Genomic DNA, 22,823 nt, shown 5'->3' with positions numbered 1-22,823 from the left:
AGGGGAGAGTTAAATAAATTATGGAATACTCATACAATGAAATAAATTACATGCAACTGTGAAAGGGAATATGAACTGATGTGGAAAAATACCATAAATGAAAATGGCAAGCCATTGAGTAACACGAGAATATGATTTTATTATTATGTTTTTATAAAGCTGTATGTATACATGTATGTTTGTATATGCACAGAACCATGTCTGGAAGGATGGAAAGCCACACACCAAATTGTACCATGGTTCTTTCAAGAGTGAGAAGACCAAAAAAAAAAAGTGAAAAGACGATAAAAGAACAACTTTTCGCATTTTTTCTTTTATTTGGTTTTAATTTTTCCTAGCATGTATTGGTTTTGAAATTTATAAAAAAAATTAAAAATACCAACATGACTCCTTATGAAATACTTTTTAAAATAGGGGTCCCAGATGCCTTAATTCAGAGAGTAGTTGTGAAAATTCATCAAGATCTAGTACTTATAAAGTATTAGTATTCCTTAGTGTTCGGATTATGAAAAATCAAATTTCATTTAAAAATCACATTAAACAAAACCTTTCATTTCCATCTCCTTATGACTCAAAAATGATGACCAAATGTAGACTTTGTAAGTCTACAAAGTCTGGGATGACTTTAAGTTCTGCCATGTTATGTTTTTCAATGAAGAAAATTAATGAGCAACTGATGTGGTTTAACTTTTAATACCTTAGAAAACATACTAAAAATACCTTTTCACACTAATTTTCAAAACACTCTTTATCTGGCCATATGTGTTGAGTTTTTTTAATTCCCATATCCAACAGGAATCTTGAAAAAAGAATCACTGCATCAAAAAATAGGACTCACTTGAAATTGTTTGGAAAAAAACAGTTATCAAAATTATGAAAGATCTAGAAATAGTTAAATTGGGCAATGATCAATCAATAATGTTATTCACCATGTATCGGTTGGAAGTATCATGGACAATCTATTCTTATAAGTAAGTGCCTCCCTGAGGTCAAGGAGATAAGTTATTCATCTTTGTGTGTTTTCCTAACCCCCTCCAGTTTTCCACTCTCCCCTTCAAAGTTCTGTTACATAAAAAATGTTCAAATAATTGTTGAATGAATAACCCAATGAATTATATATTACTTACAACCTAACTGATGAAATAATAACTTTTCCAATAAATCTACTTGCTCTGGTTGGGTATAAAAGGTATTTGATAAGTCTACGGCCATGCCACCCTGAATGTGCCCGATCTCGTCTGATCTCAGAAGCTAAGCAGGGTCAGTCCTGGTTAGCACTTGGATGGGAGACCACCTTGGAATACCAGGTGCTGTAGGTAGGCTAGAGCAGAGTCAGCAAGAAAGGAGAGAGAATGAGGAAAGACTAAGTTGGAGAGGTAGCAGGCAGCCAGAAGCAGCAGGCCCACTGTAGCCTGGTGTAAGGACCTGGTGTATTCATAACCAAATATCAAAAGTTCTAGGCAGTAGGAGACATAAATATTAGTTTAATTATTCTTGTACTTTTCTGGATTTCTTTTCAAATTTGTGAATATAAAAAAGCAAGTTACCAAAATGGGTAAATGAATGAAGACAAGAACACTTCCATAAATGAGGTAAAAGGTACCAACAAAATCCCTGGTAAAGTTTAAATAAGGTCCTGATTTTGGTAATTATATAGTGGTAATATAAGAGAATGTCCTTGTTTCTAGGAAATATACACTGAAGTATTTAAGGGTAAAAGTCTGCAACTTATTTTCAAGCAATTTTAAAAAAATACTTTAATATATCTTAAAGCCACAGAAGAGCTAAGTAGGAGGAAAGCAACCTTATCAACGCAGAGAGCCAAGTGAACATTTCAGGGCTATTCCCCTATCCTACAGACAAAGCATTTTCAGCAGCTCTATGAACTCACCAAAGCAAATGATCTCAGTTTGGCAGCAATGTACCTGGCTCAGCCTTAACCTATTTTAGAAAACTTGCAATTAAATCAGAAAGCACATCCGACAGTCTCAGAAAAGACCCTATGATTATGTTGTTGATGCTGCTCAGTGTCCATCTCCAAATGCCTAACTAATACTCACCCTTCAAGGCCCTGTGTGAATACCACCTTCTCTCACTCCTGCCCCCAAACCATTGACCTAAATATCGCCTCTCTCCCAAAGTCAGATCCAAATAGCATTTAATGAATACCAGGACCAAGAGAGCCTCATTCATCTTTTTCTACTCAACAGGTAGCAGAGCTCCTGGGAATATAAAAAGAACTATACAAGTGAGTCCTGAGTTCAAGTTCCATGCAGCAGGCACCCATTATCAATGTCAATATTCTCTTCCATAATTCTGTTCTAAGTATTTCTCATGACACCATCTTTCATTCACTCTCACATTACAGGTACAGGTAGTCTCATCCATTCCTCTGGACAGAAAGATCTAGGAGGGCATTTCTCATTCATCTCTCTAACCCCTAGAACAATAAACTCTCAACCAGTTTTCCACCACGGCACATACCAGATGGCAGACCACAGGCAACACATCCTCTCAAACTTCAATGGCTATAACTCTATGACTCTCCTACTCAAGAAAGCGCAGAGAACACAAGTACATGAAAGATAAACCATTGTAGCATTAAACTAAATCTGATCTGGTTATTTTAAAAATAAATTGTTCATAATAAATTATTATAGACTTTACTCTTAAACTAATCTGGTTAAAGTAAATCACTTGTAAACTTTTGATACTTTGACAAATAACTTCCTATTCATTTTATAACTGAAAACACATCAATACTCCATGGGTTAGAATCATTAATCTAGACAACGTGGCAAAGTGTCCCATTTCTAATGAGTACTTAGTTTAAAAAAAAAAAAAAAATTAGCCCACTAGGCCTGTACTTATGTTAGGTCTTTTCTCTTGTTTATTCTGCATTTCATGTAGAATATCCACGAATGAGACAGCTTAGAATAGAGTCTAGCACTTAGTAGGCACTCACTAAAATTTGTTAATTAAAATGAATGCATGGACTGCAGCCCAGATTTACAGAATAATCTGAGATCTCTGAACTTCTAAGGGCATCAACTCTAATTTCTGTTTTACAGCATAAACAAATGCCTACACAAATAAAACAATTCCGACTGTATTCTTCTCTAGCTTCTAAGTCATCAAAGCAAATCGCATAGAGCCCATTTTAAAAGTACAATAATGGGTTCTATGCTGCATTTTTTCAAGCTCAGGGTACTCTGACCTCTACCATTACTAAAAACTCTTTTGGAAAATGGGCCGTGCTTCAGTTAGTTGTAGTGGTTTCAGTATTATTCCCTAGAAAATCCTCTGTGCAACCTAAAAAAACAAAAGAAGAAAGGAAATCTTACCATCACCCTTTCCCAAGACTTTACCTTTTGTGTCCTATATACAAACCAGAGACACCGCTAAATTAACCAATACAAGAGATATTGAAAGTGTGTGTGTTTCAGAAAGAGGTAGCCCAAGACAACATAAAATATGTAAACTTCAAAATGGCACTGGATTTAGCCTCTAACCTAGTCTCCTCATTCATCTCATCTGCACACCATATTTCCTAGTGATGTAGGAATAATTCATAGCCATTTTCAAGTGATGTCTAACATAACGCCACCCTTAAGACAACATAATTAAGAGCTTAGTCTGTGGTGTTGTAAGGGGCATGGCTGTCATCTACAGCTTTCCTTGCCAAAACACACAACTGAGTTCTGAGAATAAATTTCCACCTCATTTGTACATCAACTCTAATAATTATCCCCACGTGACAGAAAAGCAGGCTGAGAGGAGGCAATTTTTTCAGCAGGAAAAGGGGCATCACTTGCACTCACAAGCCCATGAGGCTGAGGTACAACTCTCTGGGCCCAGTGGAACAGAAGGCCAACCTAATGGCACCATGGATGAGCTAGGAGTGAATATTTAAGAACTTCCTGTTAGCTATTTTCAAAGAGCTGCTCTACTACAGTATTTACATTAACTATATGGCATCTTGTCAAGAAGAAAAAAAAAAATCTACCTCTTCCCTCAAAATTGAAATTATATCCAAATAAAAGTAAACAATTGTGTAGACATACACACATTATGGTCTAAAAGTCTTATAAATGGTCGTATTAAAAACAAAACTATTTAAATGTCACTAACCTTTAAAAATAAATAAAAAATGTCACCTACCGTTTAATAATGTAAAATTTTCTATTTATAATTTAAATTACTCTTAATATTTAGAATTTGCCTTTCCAGAAGAAAGACAAAGAATTTCAAATCTTACAGTCATTGTTAAATATATAAATTAGATTTACATTTGTATAACTCAAATGAGGATATAAATGTACAGATTTCATGACAGCTAATATCAAAAATAAAGTCACAAGTATGTAGTGTTAAAACACAGAATCACTAAATATTAGACTACCTTCTCTCCATTTGAAATAGTCTCATAGGAGATGTACTACACCTTTGCTCCTATTGTTCCTCTGCTGGAATACCTAGAGCCATCTGTTACTCATGGGACAGTGCTATTCACCCATCAAGATTCAGCTTAAATGTCATGTCTTACAAATTAAGATATCTTTAGGTGGGCACTAAATCTGACTGATCTCGTATCAATGGTGCTTATTAGCAGAGGGCCTGGTACTTAGCAAGTCCAAGGGATGCTCTGAACAAAAAAAAGATATGCAACTAGAGCCTCCACATCCACATTTACAGCATCTCTTCTCATATTTGATGCCCTAGCTGCAGGAAGACAATTCTATTTAACCTTTACTATTTCCCTGAGTTACTCTGTAAAAGAACTTGGCAGTATATTCTTCCCCAGGGAACAAGGAGCAACCCATAAAAATCTCCACAAGCTGCTTCATTTTCCCTCTGGGCTTTTATGGACCCAAGAAGCTCTCTACACACAGGGAAGAAAAAAAGTTACAGACCATCCATATTTACCAAAGAAACACTTCCCAGGTCTAGAACCATGTAATTAATAGAATCTCATGAGATTTGATTCCATGCTTGCTTCTGGCTAAACTCTAATAAAGCCATGCCTTCCCCCAGTTAAATTGGCCTTAGTCCAGAATACAGCTGAGTCTAGAAAAGGGCTATCCTAAAAGCCCTTAAGACTTCACAGATATTTAGGAAATGTCAGAATTTACCTACACTAATTCCCTGCTCCCCGACTCTATTCCTCTCAATTTATGATAAGTCATACTTTACAAAACTTTTTAAAGATGAATGTTGATCAAGCACCTTGAGGCATGAGCTATATGGGTAGGAGTCATATTTTGATCTCATCAAAATATTTAAAGAGTGTCTTAAACTGGAATTAAAATGACTTTTTAATTTGAAGTTTATAGTATGGAAAAATATATATGTATTAATATCTACGGTACATATTATGATTATAACTCTATTTTTTAAATACTGAGAAAAAGAGAAAGTAGATTTAAAATTTTTAATTTCGCTAAGGTGAAATATAATAATAAAAGTAAAAAACAAGTGACAGACCAAGAGAAAATACAGTACAATGTATATAAAAGATAAAAGATCAGTATCAGTAATATAAAAAGAAAATCAATAGTATAAACAACCCAACAAAAAGTACACGAAGAAAAAGAAACAGTTCACGGAAAAATATAAACACATGAAAAAAGTTTGACATCGTAACAAAAAAAACCAAAGAACTTAAAAAATAAGCTCGTTTCCAATGTTAACATAAATTAGAGAAAATTTAAAAGATGAGTAATATCCATAGATGGCAAGGATGTAAGGGAAAATTTACCATATTCTTGATCAAATTATAAAGTGAAATGGTCTTTTTGGAGGTGACTTGTCAATGCAATTTAAAATGTGCATTCCCAGTATATGGCCATGCCACACTAAACGTACCCAATCCCGTCTGATCTCGGAAGCTTAGCAGGGTTGGGCCTGGTTAGTACTTGGATGGGAGACCACCTAGGAATATCAGGTGCTATAGGCATAAAAAAATAACAATAATAAACAAAAATAAATAAATAAAATGTACATTCCCTTTGAAACCAGCAGTTATATTCATTTGAAACTTATCTTATAGGACTATTCACTAAATGGTTCAAGGAATACCACTGCATCGTTTTGAAATATTCACTGCTTAGAAATATTCTAAATGTCAAAAAGGAAATGGTTAAATATATGATGTTATATTGTTATGAGATACAAATACTCAACCATCAAAAAGAATGAGACATGTATACTGACATGGATAGATCTCAAGAAATAAAAATAAATCAGAGAACAATAAGCCTAGAATTAACCCAACTAAGACTAAAAGAACCCAGTACATTTTAAAATACTAAAATCTTAACTGCTTCCCAACTTATGTAAATGTATAAAAAAGGATATGGAAAAAAATCAAAAACTAACCCCAGGAGAAAGGAGCAAGATAGAGACGGCTTTTCACTTTTACTCCTAATGCCTCCACACCATTTGCCTTTTTTAAGATCTGTATATATATTTCAGACTGCTTTTTTGAAAAGATTGCTTTTTTTAAATAAATACACATACACACAAAAAAAGTGGCCTAGATGTTCTTCACTTGATAAGTCCAATCATGGTCAGCACCATTCTGGACTCTGGCCATTTACCACAAACATTAGCAAAACTAAGAGTGTGCATTACCAATTACATCCAAATAGCTATTAATGTAATAAGCAATCACTACTTGAGAGGAAAAAAAAATCCCTATGTGGTCATGAATGTGCACAACTTCCTAAGGCTATTAACATAAGATAGGGTTTTCTCTTTCAACATGGTAGAATAGCTCATATTGAAACAACCCTTTTTTGTATACAACCCTTATAAACTCTAGAAAAAAATATTTAAAAAAACAAATATCTAAAGGTATTGGAGAGCAACAAAAAACAGGCAGAAACAGGAGTCAGGCGCTTGGAATGAGAGAAGGGCACTAGGTGAGTTTCCCATTTTCAAAGCTTTTCACCTAAAGTCAGATTCCAATCAGAAGTACTGGGTAGCTAAAACTGAGAAACATTCTGTCTTACTAGTTGAAAAAAACAGAAGAGTTCAGTGCAACTACTAGAAAGTGAGGGAGAAAATCCAGGAAGGAAGAGCCACAAAAGGGTGGTCCCAATTTCTGTATTAAAACTCTACCTAAACATATATACAATGGAATATTGCCCAGTCATAAGAAGAGATGAAATACTGCCATTTGCAACAACTTGGATGGACCTTGAAATAATTATACCAGGTGAAATAAGCCAGACAGAAAAAGTTGAAAATCACATGGTATCACTTATACGTGGGATAGAAACCTAAAAGCAACAAATGAACAGGACAAACAGAGACTCATGGAAATGGACTACAGACTAGTGGTTACCAGAGGGAGGTAGATGAGGTAAAGGGGGTCAAATATAGGTAGGAGCAGGGTAAAGTGGATACAGGGGATCAAATATATGGTAGCTGAAGAAAACTGGACTTTGGGTGGTAAACAATAGAATATACAGATGTCAATTATAATGTACACCTGAAATTATATAATTGTATTAACCAATGTTACCCCAATAAACTTAATTTAAAAAATATAATAAAATAAAAATAAAACTCTACCTAAATCTCTGGCTGATCTCTGAATGTACAGAGTTCCAAGCAGTCCAACTAACGCTAAAAGAACTGAACAGAGGTTTCAATTGCTGCCCATTGCAGAGGGAAAGAATTTGGAGTTTGAGTTTGGCCAAATTAATTGTCCTTGAAAACAAAGAAATCAGTATTTTTCCAAGGAACCAAACAAAATCCAAACTCTACAACAAATCAGTCACAATACCCAGTATACAATCCAAAGATGTTAGGCATGAAGAAAAGGGGAAAATGTGGCCTGTAGTCAAAAGTCAAACAATGAGAATCAATCTCAAAAAAATCTAGATGTTGGACCTGGTAAGACAAGAACTTTAAAGTAGCTATTAAAACTATGCTCATAATGAATAAACAGATTGAAAATCTCAGCAGAAGATCTAGAAAAAAATAGGAAATCTAGAACTAAAAAGTATCAAAATAAAACATTCAGTAGAAGTGCTTAAAAGCAGACTGGAGTTGAAAGAAGAAGAATCTGAAAACATCAAAAGAAATTATTCATTCTGAAAAAGTGGGAAAGACAAAAAAAAAAAAAGTGAACAGAGTCCCAGTGACCTGTGAGACAATTATCAAAAGGTCTAACAGGAGTTTAATGTAAATCCCCAAAATTAGAAGACAGAGAGAATGGCACAGAAGAAAAATATTCAAAAATATAACGGCTGAAATTTGATGAAAGATATCGATTTTCATAGTCAATAAAGTAAAACTCAAGAAGGTTAAATACAAAAATAAAACAAACCTAAATACATCATAGTCAAACTGCTAAAAATCAAAGAGAAAAATTTTTAAAGTAACCAAAAAGAAAACACCACATTACAAACAGGGAAACAATAATATAAATGATCACTAACTTCCATTCAGAAATAACAGATGCCAGAGGACCATGAATAATATCTTTAAAATACTTAAAGAAAAAAACTATAAACCCACAATCCCACATCCAGTGAAAACATCCTTCAAGAATTAAGTTAAATAAAGCCATGTTCAGATAAACAAAAACCAAAAGAACTTGTCACCAGGAAACCTATATTACAAGAAAAACTAAAGGAAATTTTTCAAGCTGGAAAGAAATCTTAAGGAAGAAATGAAGAACACTGAAAATGGTAAATATGCACATAAATAACACTACCTCTTTTGTCTTAAAATATATAATTGTTTACAGCAAAAATTATAAATTCTATTGTGGATTTCATAGCATATGTAGGTATAATAGTAACAACTAGAGCATAAAGAGAGGAATTAATGGAAATACACATTTTACATAAAGTGATTCAATATTAATTAAATTGTGAAAAGTTTAAAATATATATCATAATCCCTACAATAACATCTAAAACAAATGCTAAGAAGTATAGCTAAAAGCTAAAAGGTAAATTAAAATGGAATTCTAAAAAAAAAAATTCAATTAACCTAAAAAATAGGAAAGGAGGAAAAGAACAAAACATAGAGAGGATAGAGAAAAGCAAATGGTGTACCTAAAAGCAACTGTATCAATAATTACACTTAATGTAACTAGACTGAACATTGTACTTCAAAGCAAAACCTAACTATATGCTATCTATAAAAGACACATTTTGAATTTAAAGACACACTTATGTTGACAGAAAGTGATAGAAATAGATATACCATGCATACAATAAGTAAAAGAAAGCTTGAGTACCTGTACTAGTATCAAATAAAGTAGACTTCAAGTCAAATACTATTACCAAAGACAGTGATATTTCATATTATAAAAAAGGTAATTTATCAGGAGGACATAACAATTATAAATGTACATGCACCTAATAACAGAACTTCAAAATACATGAAGCAAAACTGGCAGAATTAAAAGGAGAAATAGACAAATCCACGACCAAGAGAGTTCTAACACCCATCTCTTGGTAACTGACAGAACTAAACAAATAAACAAAAAATCAATGAAGATATATATCAGAAAAATACCATCAAACACCTTGACCTAATTGACAGAAATAGAACAGATATACAACAATGGCAGAATACACATTTTAATCAAGTGCATATGGAAAATTTACCAAGACAGATCATATGCGGTGCCACAAATAAATCTCAACAAATTTTAAAAGACTGAAATCCTACAGAGTACATTTTCTGACCACAATGGAATTACATTAGAAATCAATAACAGTAAGGTATCCATAAATCCCAATACTTAGAAATGAAACACACTTCCTAAGTAACCCATAATCAACAAATAAGTCACAAGATATTTGAATTGAATGAAAATGAAAATACAACATCTCAAAATTTGTAGGAGGTAGCTAAAGCCATGCTTACTGGGAAATTTATAACTTTAAATGCTCATATTGAAAAAGAAGAAAGATCTAAAATCAATGACCTCAGTGTCTAGAAAAGTTTAAAGAAAGAAAACAATTAAGGTCAAATAGAAATCAACGACATTTTAAAAAGACAAATAGGGAAAATTAAATAGGTTGGTTCTTTGAAACTATCAACAAAAATGTTAAATCTCTAGCAATACTAATCAAAAGAGAAAACAGCAACATGTGAAATGAAAAGATTCTAACATTAAAATGATAAAGGAATATTATTAATAAAAGGTGAAAAAACATCATTAGAAAAGTCCATTATTTGTAGTTCACAATCAAAGCAGAAGCAAAAGTATATATTAGAAGAGAATTATGTTAACTCTAAATATGAACCTGCCACAGCAGAAATCTCTTGTAACTCAGCAAGGGGAGAAGCTGGTTCCGTTTTCATAGTGTTTTCTCCCATTGACTTGCAGTTTAACGCAGAGCCTGCAGCCCCCAATCCATGCCCAAAGGAGTGGCAAGTTAGTGCAGATGAGACCTGGCCAGCTTCCAAAGGAGATTTCAACTGACCTAGAAGAAAAAAAGAAAACTTGGGAAACATACACACATATATAATCTAGAAACAAAACTACCTCAACAGACTAAGAAAGCCAAGGACTTTTTAGAGGAAGCCATTCATGTCGCAGCATACAAGAATATATCCACAGGCTGCAGCGCATATAGCCAGGGCTGTGAGCATCCTAAAGAAAAAGACCTGCCAAAAGCATTAACAAAAAAAGCATAGGCACTGGAATGAAATGGCACCAGAAAGACAGAGAGAGGGGCAGGGCTCTTCAAGCATCAAGCACTGTACCTCCAACCCAACATTCAGACATATATAAGCAAAATAATCTCAACTGTATACAAAAAGTTGGTCTATTGAATCATCAGTGAAGAACAATATAAAGAACACTGCAGCCCATTCATAACTTGATTTCAAGACCATCTAAGACTTGCAGAAGGCGGTACACAATGATTTAGATTGGTTATCACCAGATAGGCATCAGGATGGCAAGACAATTCCAGAATAGACTTTGACTCACCTTCAGATTGCTTAGTACTGGATGCTGTGTTTTGCAAAGAATCAGTATTAACTGTATCAACCAAATCTGATACAACCAAGTCAGGATCTAGGATCTCATGGGTCCCGTTAGTGGACAGCCGGGAGGACCGTCTCCTCGATAAGTCTTTGTCAGTATTTTCCGAGAAGTTTTTTGATTTTTCCTGGGCTATAAACCATTAAGAGAGTTGTAGTCAAGACACCAGAAGAAATAACTCTGCTACTACAGATTTCTGCACTCGCTGTCCTCTGTAAGAGTTTTACGGAGACTTCTGGACCAGTGATAAAAGGACATATCCTTTCCTTGTTTATAGTTTTAAGTTAAGACACAGTCTCTCTGCCAGGACAGAATTTTCCTTATTTAAGGATTTATGGTCTGAAAATACATGCCAAGGTCATGTCCCAATCTCAACAACTAAGTTCTACGTTGGGGCTTCCCAACATAAAAGTCTATGTACTAACTTTCAAAGTCAATAAGGTTTACAGGGCCTTAAAGCCATCATAAATCCTTTTTGGAGCCAATAGGATATTTTTTAAAAATCTATAAATAGTATTTTTAAAGTTTCACTCAGCATATGAAATCCACCCCTTTCTAAGCCATTAAATTTCCAGTGGAATCCAAATCAAATGTAATTTATGGGCATGTAGATGATACCACTGAACCCAACATTATGGAGTTTATGCTTTGAGATTTATTTTTATTCTAGCAAAACTTCTAATCCAACCAAATCCCACTGACTTTAGCTTCTTGCAATCAAGGACAAGCCTTAGAGTCTATAGGGATTAGGGAGAAACATAGATGTAGGGGAGACTAACCCAAGCAAAGTCAAGTTCTAGCCAGACATACACAAACTGAAGACTCACATGAATTTTTGTCAAGCCGAGGACATTTTAATGGAACTTCACTTCCTTTTGATATTTTCCGTCTTCTCAATTCCAATGTAATTGGTTGCAAAGTTTGAGAGTTTGAATCCACAGCTATGATGTAAATAAAACCACACAAAAAAGGTATGTAATTTCTTAGTGTCTAATCCTCATTACACACACACACACACACACACACACACACACACACACACACACACCACACACACACACACACACACACACACCCTTGCATGATAGAGACCAAGAGGCACTCTTAAGCTAAAAGGAAAAAAAAAATAAAAAAAATTACTTCCTTTTGGGAGATACTGACACCTTTGCAGACTGATCTCCTGATTCTCTTTTTTTGATCTTACATATGACCCAGCTCTAGTTATATACTTCTCTCCTGAAACTCTCTTTAAAATACTACACCCCAATATGACTGCTTTAAAATATGAAGGTATACAAGAGCAATAGAAAACTCATTTTTATCACCATCAAATTTTTTCACAAAATTTGATATATCCAATACTCGAGAAATTCACAATACAGACTAATTCCTAAAATGTATACCATGGAACTACAGCTTGATTATTGTTTTCAATCTCTACTTGTTAAATTAGTTAGCTTGGCATTGGTCCTAGTTTTGAGGAACCAAAAAGGAAGTCAACATTTACAACCCTCAAAAACAATTCCAGAAAAATCTCAGGAGACTATGCTATTTGACAGTTAGTGTTCCAGGCAAGGCTGCTGATCACTAGCAAATCCGGCTCTAACATAATATAGCGGTGCCTATTCTAAACCCTTGGACAGTATCCACTATTTTTAAAGCTAATACTTAAGAAGCTCTCCCCTGATTAGTAAAGACAAGAATCCAAAAGGCAGGCAGAAGAGAAAACAAACAAAAAAATTGGCAAGCTTGGGGGAAAGGTGTGTGATGAAGGTTGAAGGGGGGAAGAGAAAAAAGGGAGGAAGGGAGGGAAATGGTTGGGAAAGAGAAAAGGCAGTGAGGAGTGGGGGAGAGCAGACTTATCTAACACCTTCAGATTTGCCATAATAAATGGCCAAACAAGAGACAGGGCTGAGCTCTGAGAAGGCAAACCTGATGAGAGTGCTGAACTCCTCGGCTCTTTCTGTATTTACTCGTCCCAATGTGCCAACATTATTTTGTTCCAAGTGGTGGGAACTTGGGAGATCGCACACACTCCAAATTAAACACAAAGACAAACAGTCCTCCTTAAATAACTCAGATGCTGTTCCAATAAAGTCTGTGTAATCTAGAGAGCTCAAGGCTCCACTGAGTCAATGAACCTACTCCAAGCACTACTTAAAGGGAATCTGAACTATATATAAGATATCTAGCAAGCCTTCTTCACTCTGATACAAACTGGGGCTCCCTATAGAGAAATTCAGTGTTTCCTAAACTCTTCTTACAGTTAAGACTCACCTGGGAAGGTTGTTTAAACAATTCACATTCTCAGACCCTGCTCCAGAGATTCTGATTAGAAAAGAAAGCCTTAAGCAAGTAGCAACAGTAAGCTAGGAAAACACCATTTCTCTATTAAACTGATCCACCCTAGTATGAAATCTTACACTTACAAAATGAAAGCAATAAACTGAATGGCCTGTATTTTATCTGAGTGAAGTCATGTGGCTTCACTGGAGCAGTGCAACTGTCCTAGTTCACACTTTCCAGAGGATACACCCAGAGCATGCATAGCTAAAGAAGAATGAGTTTCAGGACACTCAATTTCTACATATACTCTTTCCTAAACTGGGATAAGGACACATGAGATTTCTGCCAGTTCACATTTTCCACCTGTCCTTGCGTAACTGTCCTTCTCCCACTTATATAAAAAGGCCTGTCTCTCACTCATCCCACATCTTAATATGGTACAGTTTCTAGAGTTCTAAAACCCCTATACTTTCTCAACTGAGGGTTCCTCATTTGAACACCAAACACATAGGTTATTTTCTCAGTTCTCCCAATGGTGGTTTATAACTGGAGCCATTCTCAATGCTCAGGAGATAAGTCAATTCATTATAGATCATAGATGCCTTGGACATTAGGGTTTGATTCTCTCTCAGAACCCTATTGAGAAAGCCAGTGAGTAAACTTAGGCTAGTGCTATCCAACAAAAATACAATAAGAGCCACAAACGCAAGCCATATATGTAATTTTAAAAATTTTAGTCATCACATTAAGAAGTTAAAAAAAGTGAAATTAATTTTAAGAATATATTCCATTTAACCTAATACATCCAAGAATATTTCAACATGCAATCAATATAAAAAATTGAGAAACTTTACGAATTTTTGTTTTAAGTATCTGAAATCAGGTGTGTATTTTACACTTATAGCACATCTCAATTCAGATTAGCCACATTTCAAGTGCTCAATAGCCACATGTAGCTAGCAGCTACCACATACTGGACAGCACAGGTCTAGGCATTAGATTTATCTAGGGACAATTTCAGCGTGCTTAGTTCTTGAGGAAGAAACCCAGTTACAACCACTGAACTGAGAGGTGCCTTATTTCATCTGGGAAGAAATCAATCTATCCAATTTGCTATCTTAAAATTAGAACTCGGATGTGAGAAGGTTATCTACTGGGAATGAGTACTAATACATTTATCTGAAGTAAATTAGGTAGACTTTTTGCCATAGAAATTAAGTCTGATGGACTGATGTAGCTGTTTGGATTTAAAGAACTAGCTTTCTATATCATATGGAAACAATGAAAGAGCTAACTCTGTAGTTTTGGTAAAAAATAAATTTTATATTTTATATATACAGCAACTATCTAAGCTTATGAGAAAAAAAGATATACTTTAATATGTGCTAGGGAATTCATAGTTTTTCAAAATTCTTGGTGAGACTATACAAGCAATAATGTCTGAAAGACCACTGCCAGATAATCATAGGTAGCACTCAGTCTAGAGATGCTGGGGGCGCTTTCTGCCACTTACTCAATCTAGAGAAGGAGTGTTTGGTTTAGAAAGATATTCAGGGTATGTTTCATTCTTGGTTACTCTAAAAGAATTCCAAATTTCAACTTATTTTTTTTAATAATGGTGAATTCTCACCTAAATCTGTACACTCTAACCTTGACTCTTACCAATTAGCCATCTCAGCTTTTTATTTAGACTGGAAATTTCTAGTCAATAACCACTCTCCAGAGAGCTCAATTTCAAATGCACCCATGCCTTTGCAGGTTCAGTGTTCTTTAGCCCCACCTCCTTCAGTGGGCCCCCTTCAGACACCCACACCTATTTTACTTCTCCTTTACTCTTTCATGTCTCTCATGAAAACCGTATTTCCTGATCCCAGGTTCTACTAAACTTACTTAAACTGAGATCATTTAAATAGATGCAAGGAAAGGCCTTAGTTTATTAGGTTGTATCATATAAGCTGAAGTATCTAGTGGACAATTATCAACTATCCCAGAAGGTGACTCACAGACATGTTTCAGATCATAGGACCATTCAAAGTCAGTCATAAAAATGAAGACCTGATTAACAGAAGTGAAAAAGAACCGCAAAGGCCACAGAAGAACACTCCTCTCTCTCACTGCACTTGAGAAACTCACCAGTAGGAGCTATGGAAGGGGGTCTGCCTCGTTTTCTTTTTGGCTCCCTCAAGTTTTCTTGTGGACTCTTCACAATGTCATTTTCAGGTTTCTTATCCACTTGAGCATCTCCAGAATACTCTCTGTCATTTTCTGAAATGTTCTCTTTATCTTCCTTTTCGTTCTTGGGAAGGCTTTTTTCTGACACCTTCCCCTTTTCAGCACAGATTAACTTTCCTTCTTTATCAGGCTGCTTGGGTCGCTTTTCTATCTTTAAGGTTTTGTCCTCTTTGTCTTTCTTCACATTGACTGTGGCTTTTCTCTGCTCTTTAAACTTCTCTCGTTTATCAGGAGATGATGAAAGCCTTTTGTGATCTGTTTCTTTAGGCCTAGCATTACCCACAATATTCTAAAATGAGGAAATAGCAATTAAACACATTTTGTGATTACTTGCAAATATAAAATCATATTTTTTTGCTATCTTATGAAGAGGACATATGCCAGGTCACAAAACAGAAAGCACTACTGAAAATATCCACCCATACTCTGAGACTTGAGAACCAATCCTAAATTTAAAGAAAACAACAGTCATGTTCAATTACTTCTGAAATAGGGCTATCTCCCTTATGATTAATAAGTCAGTAGAAAATAATTAAGGGACAGACAACTACCCAGGGACCTCTTATGGAAAGCAATCTTTCTGACAGAGGTGTTCTAAGAAAATGCCTTCATGTCCTCTCCTTCTCATCTCAAGCATGATTACACTGACTTAGGGCCCTTCAGAGACCTGGCTCAGTTTGCCAGGGGACACTAATTCCCTGTGTAGAAAAGACCTCAACTGATTAACTGGAGGTGGAACAGGAAAGCTATAAAGATTTTCCAACCCAAAATCAAGGTCTTTGCTTCCTCTATCTGGTAAAGGCTGTGCTCAGTCAGTCAAACAAACCACTTACTGTGTTCTTGAGCTACTGAGTTTTTGTCCATCAGGAAGAAATACTGCTTCTTGGTTACCTTCATCCAAAATTACTGTCTTTAAAATTCATTTTAAAAATCTTGTGTCCTAGATGACTGTTTCATAATAAAGCCAGCTCTCAAAAAGCTCTGGAGTTTCTAAAACTACAATTAATTTATTTGTATATGTAGCTCTCTTTCAAGATCTCGACATTCATCATATCACATTTATATAAGATCCCTAGCACCTAGAATGCACTAGGCACACAGATCTTTGCTAGAAGCAGGAAGGAGTGCCTATAAATTCACTGAATGAAAGTTTAATTTGTCCCATAGGGAAAAATAATAAACAAAGAGAATCCTTGTTATTATAGCCTAGAAGAAAATATTTTGCCAAGTGTCAAAATTTTTCTGAAAGCAGCCAGGTTTGAGAACAAGCTTTCCTCAGTAACTGCTGGCAGAAATATAAATTGCAACCACCTGGGGGTGGGTGGCTGGGAATGAGGTGGTGGTGGCAGTTTGGGTCAAAAGACTTAAATTTATACTTTTGAACTAGAATAAATTCCTAGAAACAGAATCTGCTAAAAGAATAATCAGACTTATGCACCAAGATTTACAAATATCCTTAAATGACTATTAGGGAGCTAGTTACACAAAGTAGGATTACATACATATTACAGAATACTATGTAACTATCAAAAGCTGTATTCTCATAAAGTATTAAGGAACTTGGGAAAATGTTATTTCATTAAAAGAGCAAGTTGTAGTACAGTAATTTACTACATTACCTTAATTTTGAAAAGAAATATGTATATACATAAATATTTAACAAAAAGAAGGATATAAATCAAAATGTTAACAGTTAACAGCAATTGTATCTAGATGATAAAATTAGTTTACTTTTCGTGCTTTTCTGTACTTTCCTAATTTTCTACAGCAAACGTGTATTGTTTTTAAACTTAAAAAAAAAGATAAATGTTCCTAAAATATAGTTTATCAAAACATTTAGGACAGTATGGTTCTACAGAAAAAAAACTCAATCTATTCTAATACTATATGAAAAAAGCTTTAAAAATTGTCTGATTTTTTTTTAATTTTTGCTTTGTAAGTGGCTGTTACAGAAGCCTAGATTATTAGGAATGAAAAGTCATTTACTTAGACTACTACATCCTCTTGGAAAAGAAAAACAAGTACCATGGGCCTGTGCTTGACCACCTGCCAGGTCTGAAATGAGGTAAGAAACTTAGAGGCATCTGGGAATTGAGAACTGAAGCATACCCAAATCTACACTGGGTAAGGTGCCCAGCTCCAAGCTAAAGCACCATGAGTACTATCAGTTTATTGAGGGCAACAGAGTAAACAGTTCAACCATGTGTTATCTGGAGCCCTGGACTTCCATTTGGAGAGGTTCTGGATACAATCTGACAATTCTGGACAAGTTCTTAATATGGTCCTCTATCTATACTAACTCATTCCACAAACTGAACGCAAAAAAAAAAAGAAAAGAAAAATGCCAAATTGAACACCAAAATAACATTTTAGAGTACTGTGTACCTCCTTAGATTCCTGACAGGCCAATGATCAAAGAGAAACATTTCTGGGGCTAAAGCTTTATAATTTTGTCAATTTTCTGAAGAAGAAAACCAGTAAAAGGCAAAAAATATCTTGAAGTTACCTTCAAAAATATCATGATCCTTTGAAATTGCTAAATATATGGACAGAAAAATTTACAAAAGTCTGTGATAAGTAACAGCATTTGATCATATAAGGAAAGATAAGGAAAGACGCAACAGGTTCCAGCATTACCGAATACTGTCACATCAATAAACACCAAAGAGATGAATAACAATTAGAAACAGAGTTTTTAAAAACATCAATATCCATATTTTGCTCTTTCCCCTCAACTACTTCATTAAAACACAAATATGAAAAAGACTAAAGGGGGAAAATATCATAAAGAAAGTAAGCAGTACTTCTAGATGGCCTGCATCTGTGTGCACCATTATTTCCAGTATCAAAACTCAGGCTCCATGCTCAGGTAAATATATGCCTAGGACAATAGGAAACAAAATTTTCAAACCAAGCACATCTAGCGCAAGTGATCCCCAAATCCCAAACTGCAGCTCTGTAACCACCATGTCATAGTCTTGAGCTTAAAGACAAATCAGATAAGGAGAAAACATAATTAGATCTCCTCAAGCAGTTCAGCAAATTCCCTGTGACGGGTAACAGCTCTGGGTGCAGGGCACATGGAGAGATAAAAATAACCAGACGCTTTCGAGAAAAAAATGAGAAAAACAGAAACAGGCAATGGTATCCAAGTATGTGGTGCTTTTGAAAAGAAGAATCTGTGTTAAAAGGAAATAGCGAGAGAAACAAATATTTACAATTTCTAAATATCTGGGTACTACTTTCTGGTGAAATTGTGTCAGACAGAGGAAACAAAGACTTTGCCATCATAAACAAATGTAATGTCTTTGAGAAACAAAACTACGATGTTAGCATTATTCATACCACAAAGCACAAAACCACATTTCTCACCTGATCTTTGGAAAAAGGTTTGACATGAATATGTTTGACAGTCTGAACTACTCCATCATAAAATTTCACAGTGTAAGTACCTAGAATTCAAAAAGATATCATGATTTTAAGTTGCAGTTTCATGAAAGTGACAAAACTTTTCAAAGCATAAACACAAGGGAGACCAAACACAATAATAAACTTATGGTAATTAAAAATTGTTTAAGAATTACGTCTTAAGCCTTACTTATGTCTAAAATAATAGTATGTTTGCCTTTCTTTTTATCTATACAGATCAAAATCCATTTTAAAAAAAACTCATTTTTATGAAGTTTCATTAAAATAAAAACTTACACTGAATTTAGACCTAGAACAAAGAGCAGTAAAACAAGAATGTGAAGAAAATGCAGACTTATTTCTGAGTAAATTATTAAATTGTATCATTTAATCTTTATTTTCTGGGCTTAGGTACAGTAACAGCTTTTCGACTTTAAAAGAAACATGACCATCTACTAAAGGTATAATGTTTCTAGAGATCACATTAATATCAAAATCCATCTGAATTACCTTCACGTTACAATATTTAAAAATAGAAGACTTAGCCAAAACACTAAATGGTGCCTGATACATTACCAGTTTTATTTCATTAGGAAAAAAATATCCACCAAAAATCACTCTCTGCTGAAAAATAATGAAGCTGGAAATCCATATAATCTTATCTTCTCAAATAAGGTATCTGACCATAAAAGTTCTCATTAGCTGCACCCAAACCAACAATTTCCAACTTCTGCATCTTATAACCCACCCGTGTTCATTTTTTTTTTTTTAATTTGTCCCAGGGATTAAAAAAATAATAGTTAATCTTGTCAAGATTACCAGTGAACCACTGGTAATCACGTAATGGTTTACCACTGGTAAACATGGTCAATTGTCAGGACCAATTTCCCACCTAACATGGAAGGAAAAAAAAAAAATCCAAAAGGCTGATGAAAACAGCAGAATCCAACAAGGATGTTAAAACTTTCTGGCTGGTTACTTCCTTCTTATACATTCTCTCTCACCCCACTCCATCTCTCTTCCAGTCCTAAAAAGGGCCCTATCAATGGCTAGCCACCACTATTGAAAGCCTTTCCCTCTAATGTTCAAAGTCCAATGTGGTCTGAGCCCAGTTACTTGCCAAATCTTATTCCTCATTTCCTGCATACAATACCTACCAACTCAAAGTTACTAGCTACTTGCCACTCACTGAAACTGCCTTGTGTCATATTTACCACCACATCTTATTCAAATATTTTACTTACTGCCTGGAATGTGCCACTCATTGATCCTTAAGCACGCCCACCCAAATGACCACAATAGTTCTGTAAAGCTTCCTGACTTCTAGCTACTGGAGATTTTTCCCTGCTCTGAACTTCTCAAAGACTCATTTGGCACCTGACCTGCAGAGCTGCACACTTAGGTCTACCTTAATATAGAAGGCAGATCTCAAATCAAAGGCAGGCTCTCCAAGGCCACAGACCATATCTCAAACCAGTTTCTCTCTCACACAGCATCTGGCTCACCGTAGACCAGTGCTTCTTAAAGTGTGGTCCCCATCAGCAGCATCAGCAACTCCTGTAACTTATTAGAAATGCAAGTTACCAGACCCACCCCCAATAGGCCGAATCAGAGTCTGGGAGTGTGACACAGAAATGTGTGTTTTAACAAGTCCTTCAGATGTTCTAGTACACACTAAAGTCTGAATACCACTGGTGTAAACAATTAGTTATTACATACTGATCTATATTCCTGGTAATTATAAAGGTGATTATTTATCACAAGTGTCACCAGCGTATCTGACAACCTTACTGCAGTCAATAACAGCAGAAGGGATATAAGAACCAAACTAAAGATGCACAGCAAGCTCATCTTCTCTAGGACCAAGGAGAAAGAGATACACAGGTTGCCTTGGATAGGACAGATTTCTGTTGCTCTTAAAATCTACCATAACTGTGACTCTAGGGCCTTTTCTCTATCCCACTCATTCTCCAGCAGTCAGAGAATTCCAGAATGCCATAAATAAAGGACTCAAAAATTTTTCAAATATGGCTTCTCAAAGTCCTGAGGTTTCCACAGATGTGCCTCAAGGGGTGGCCAGAAGGATACCCACATATCTGCAGGCACGCCTTCTCGATTCCCTCTTAGTCTTATCTTCTTAGCAATTTTTACATAATGGGCTTAGGTTCTGTGGACAACAATTTCCAAAAATGTTCATTTCTTCCAACTTCTTCAATTTCTAACTCAAATGAGTCCAGAGCAATGGCAGTGAACTGCCTATAATCACCAAGCAGGGACTAGGACCAGAGACTGTCTACGAATCAGGGTCATCAAGGCGCTACCAACTCCAGAAAGTACAGACCATCTACACCCACCCTACGATCATCTCAGATGCATGCGTGCATGCACACACAAATACTCCCTCAGTGAACATCTGCTCTGATGACTCCTGCAGTTTAGGAAAACCCTGCTCCAGAGAGGCAGCCTGGTACTATGGGAACAGTGAGTGGTTCTCAGGAACTCTAAAGTCCCACAGACCTCCATTCAGATTTTAGCTCTGCCATTTACGCATGTGCTCTGTACCCTCAAGCACTTTCTCCTGTGAGCTTAGTTCTTCACCTGTAAAATGAGGACAGAGTTGATGGCAACAAACCTTCCATGTTTATGTGAAGAACTAAACAAGATCAGATATGGATATTGATAGCAAAGGGACTGTCACAACCAAAGGGTTCAATAAGTGGTTCTAATTATTATCATCTACCCAGTCACTTTAAAACAGAAACACCAATCCCTGCCCCCCACAGAAAAGCCAAGCTAGCTCTTGGCTTTTTAAATGTGTGGGCCTAAATTTTCCTTTTATCTCTGTGCAAAGCTGTTCACATAGTCCCAACGTCCCAACATTTCAAATGCAGGTTCAGTTACAGCATGAAAAAAAAATAGTAACAGCTTCAACCTGAGACCCTAGAAATAAGACCATTTCCATAGAATCTCCTTAAACAGACTTCAGGCACTGATTCAAAGAGACTGATCTGGGGGTAACGGGCACAAAACCTAAGAATATGCATAACTTGAAGGAGGAGGGACCTGATTAGCCTGCTCACTAGAGATAAAAAACCACAGATCAACAGGAAGGAACAATTCCTCATTTTGTTGTAAATGCAAACCTACTTTCAGTTTCCCCCAGAGAGAATGCTTTGCAAAGCAGAGTCATCCACAGCTGGGGGCACAAAGCCCTGACAGAAAAGTGACTTGGCCATCCCCATTGTAAAAAGTGGGAGCTGAGAAGCCCCAGCAAAGAGCTGAGGTGAACTCACCAGAGGTGGTTTCCAAATAAAGATTCCCTAGAAGCAGAAGCCCATCTTTTACTCCGACACAGACTGAGGGTCTACAATACTACTAGGTGTGGCTGCCTTCCCACTAACTGATGCTTAATTACCACCGCTAAAGAACCATTCCAGGTGAAAAGAGCTAAATAACATGGCATTGCCTTCCCCAGTTTCCAAGTGCTAAATAACTACCTTAAAAAACTCTAAGGAAAAAAAAAAACTCTAAGGTTGCTATTCGGTTGTAATTCAATCATGCCAGACTCCCAATACCAGCAGCTACTGTTCTCCACTCCAGCTGGAGCCGCCACCCACCAACCTGCTCAGTGAACGCTCAGCCTCAGCAAAACCACCAAAGAGGTTGAGAGTGGCAAGAAAACCAGACCAAGCCTTCCACAGATCAATCTACAGAGTGTGGCTTCACTATCCTGGCAGCACTAACAAGACAGAATGACTTTTACAGGAAATAAAGGGGCACCTTGCCAGCAGAGCTTCTACTCACAGCGCCATTAAGCTGTGGTGGCTCCTGCTACAGGTGACACTGAGGCAGGGCAGAAAATAACAGGGAAAGA

General features: G+C 35.9%; 1 protein-coding gene and 2 pseudogenes across 5 annotated transcripts in view; 2 read left to right on the top strand and 1 right to left on the bottom strand.

The window, feature by feature from the left end:
- Positions 1 to 22,823, bottom strand: part of PHF20 (PHD finger protein 20) — a 105,607-nt gene that overhangs the window by 44,873 nt on the left and 37,911 nt on the right. For all 5 annotated transcript variants that reach the window (XM_006921766.3, XM_025039990.1, XM_025039991.1 and 2 more), the window contains 5 exons: positions 18,914 to 18,993; positions 15,443 to 15,830; positions 11,851 to 11,964; positions 10,970 to 11,155; positions 10,278 to 10,457 (listed from right to left, as the gene is read on the bottom strand). In XM_006921766.3, coding sequence (XP_006921828.1) covers positions 10,278 to 10,457; positions 10,970 to 11,155; positions 11,851 to 11,964; positions 15,443 to 15,830; positions 18,914 to 18,993 — 948 coding nt within the window. The remainder of the gene's footprint in view (positions 1 to 10,277; positions 10,458 to 10,969; positions 11,156 to 11,850; positions 11,965 to 15,442; positions 15,831 to 18,913; positions 18,994 to 22,823) is intronic.
- LOC112471157 lies at positions 1,201 to 1,319 on the top strand (annotated as a pseudogene).
- On the top strand, positions 5,838 to 5,956 carry LOC112471139 (annotated as a pseudogene).

The sequence above is a fragment of the Pteropus alecto genome, unplaced genomic scaffold (assembly GCF_000325575.1).
Source record: "Pteropus alecto unplaced genomic scaffold, ASM32557v1 scaffold45, whole genome shotgun sequence".
In the NCBI taxonomy this organism is placed as follows: Eukaryota; Metazoa; Chordata; class Mammalia; order Chiroptera; family Pteropodidae; genus Pteropus; species Pteropus alecto.
The sequence above is the reverse complement of the archived record's forward strand: the minus strand, read 5'-3'. Positions and strand labels throughout refer to the sequence as shown.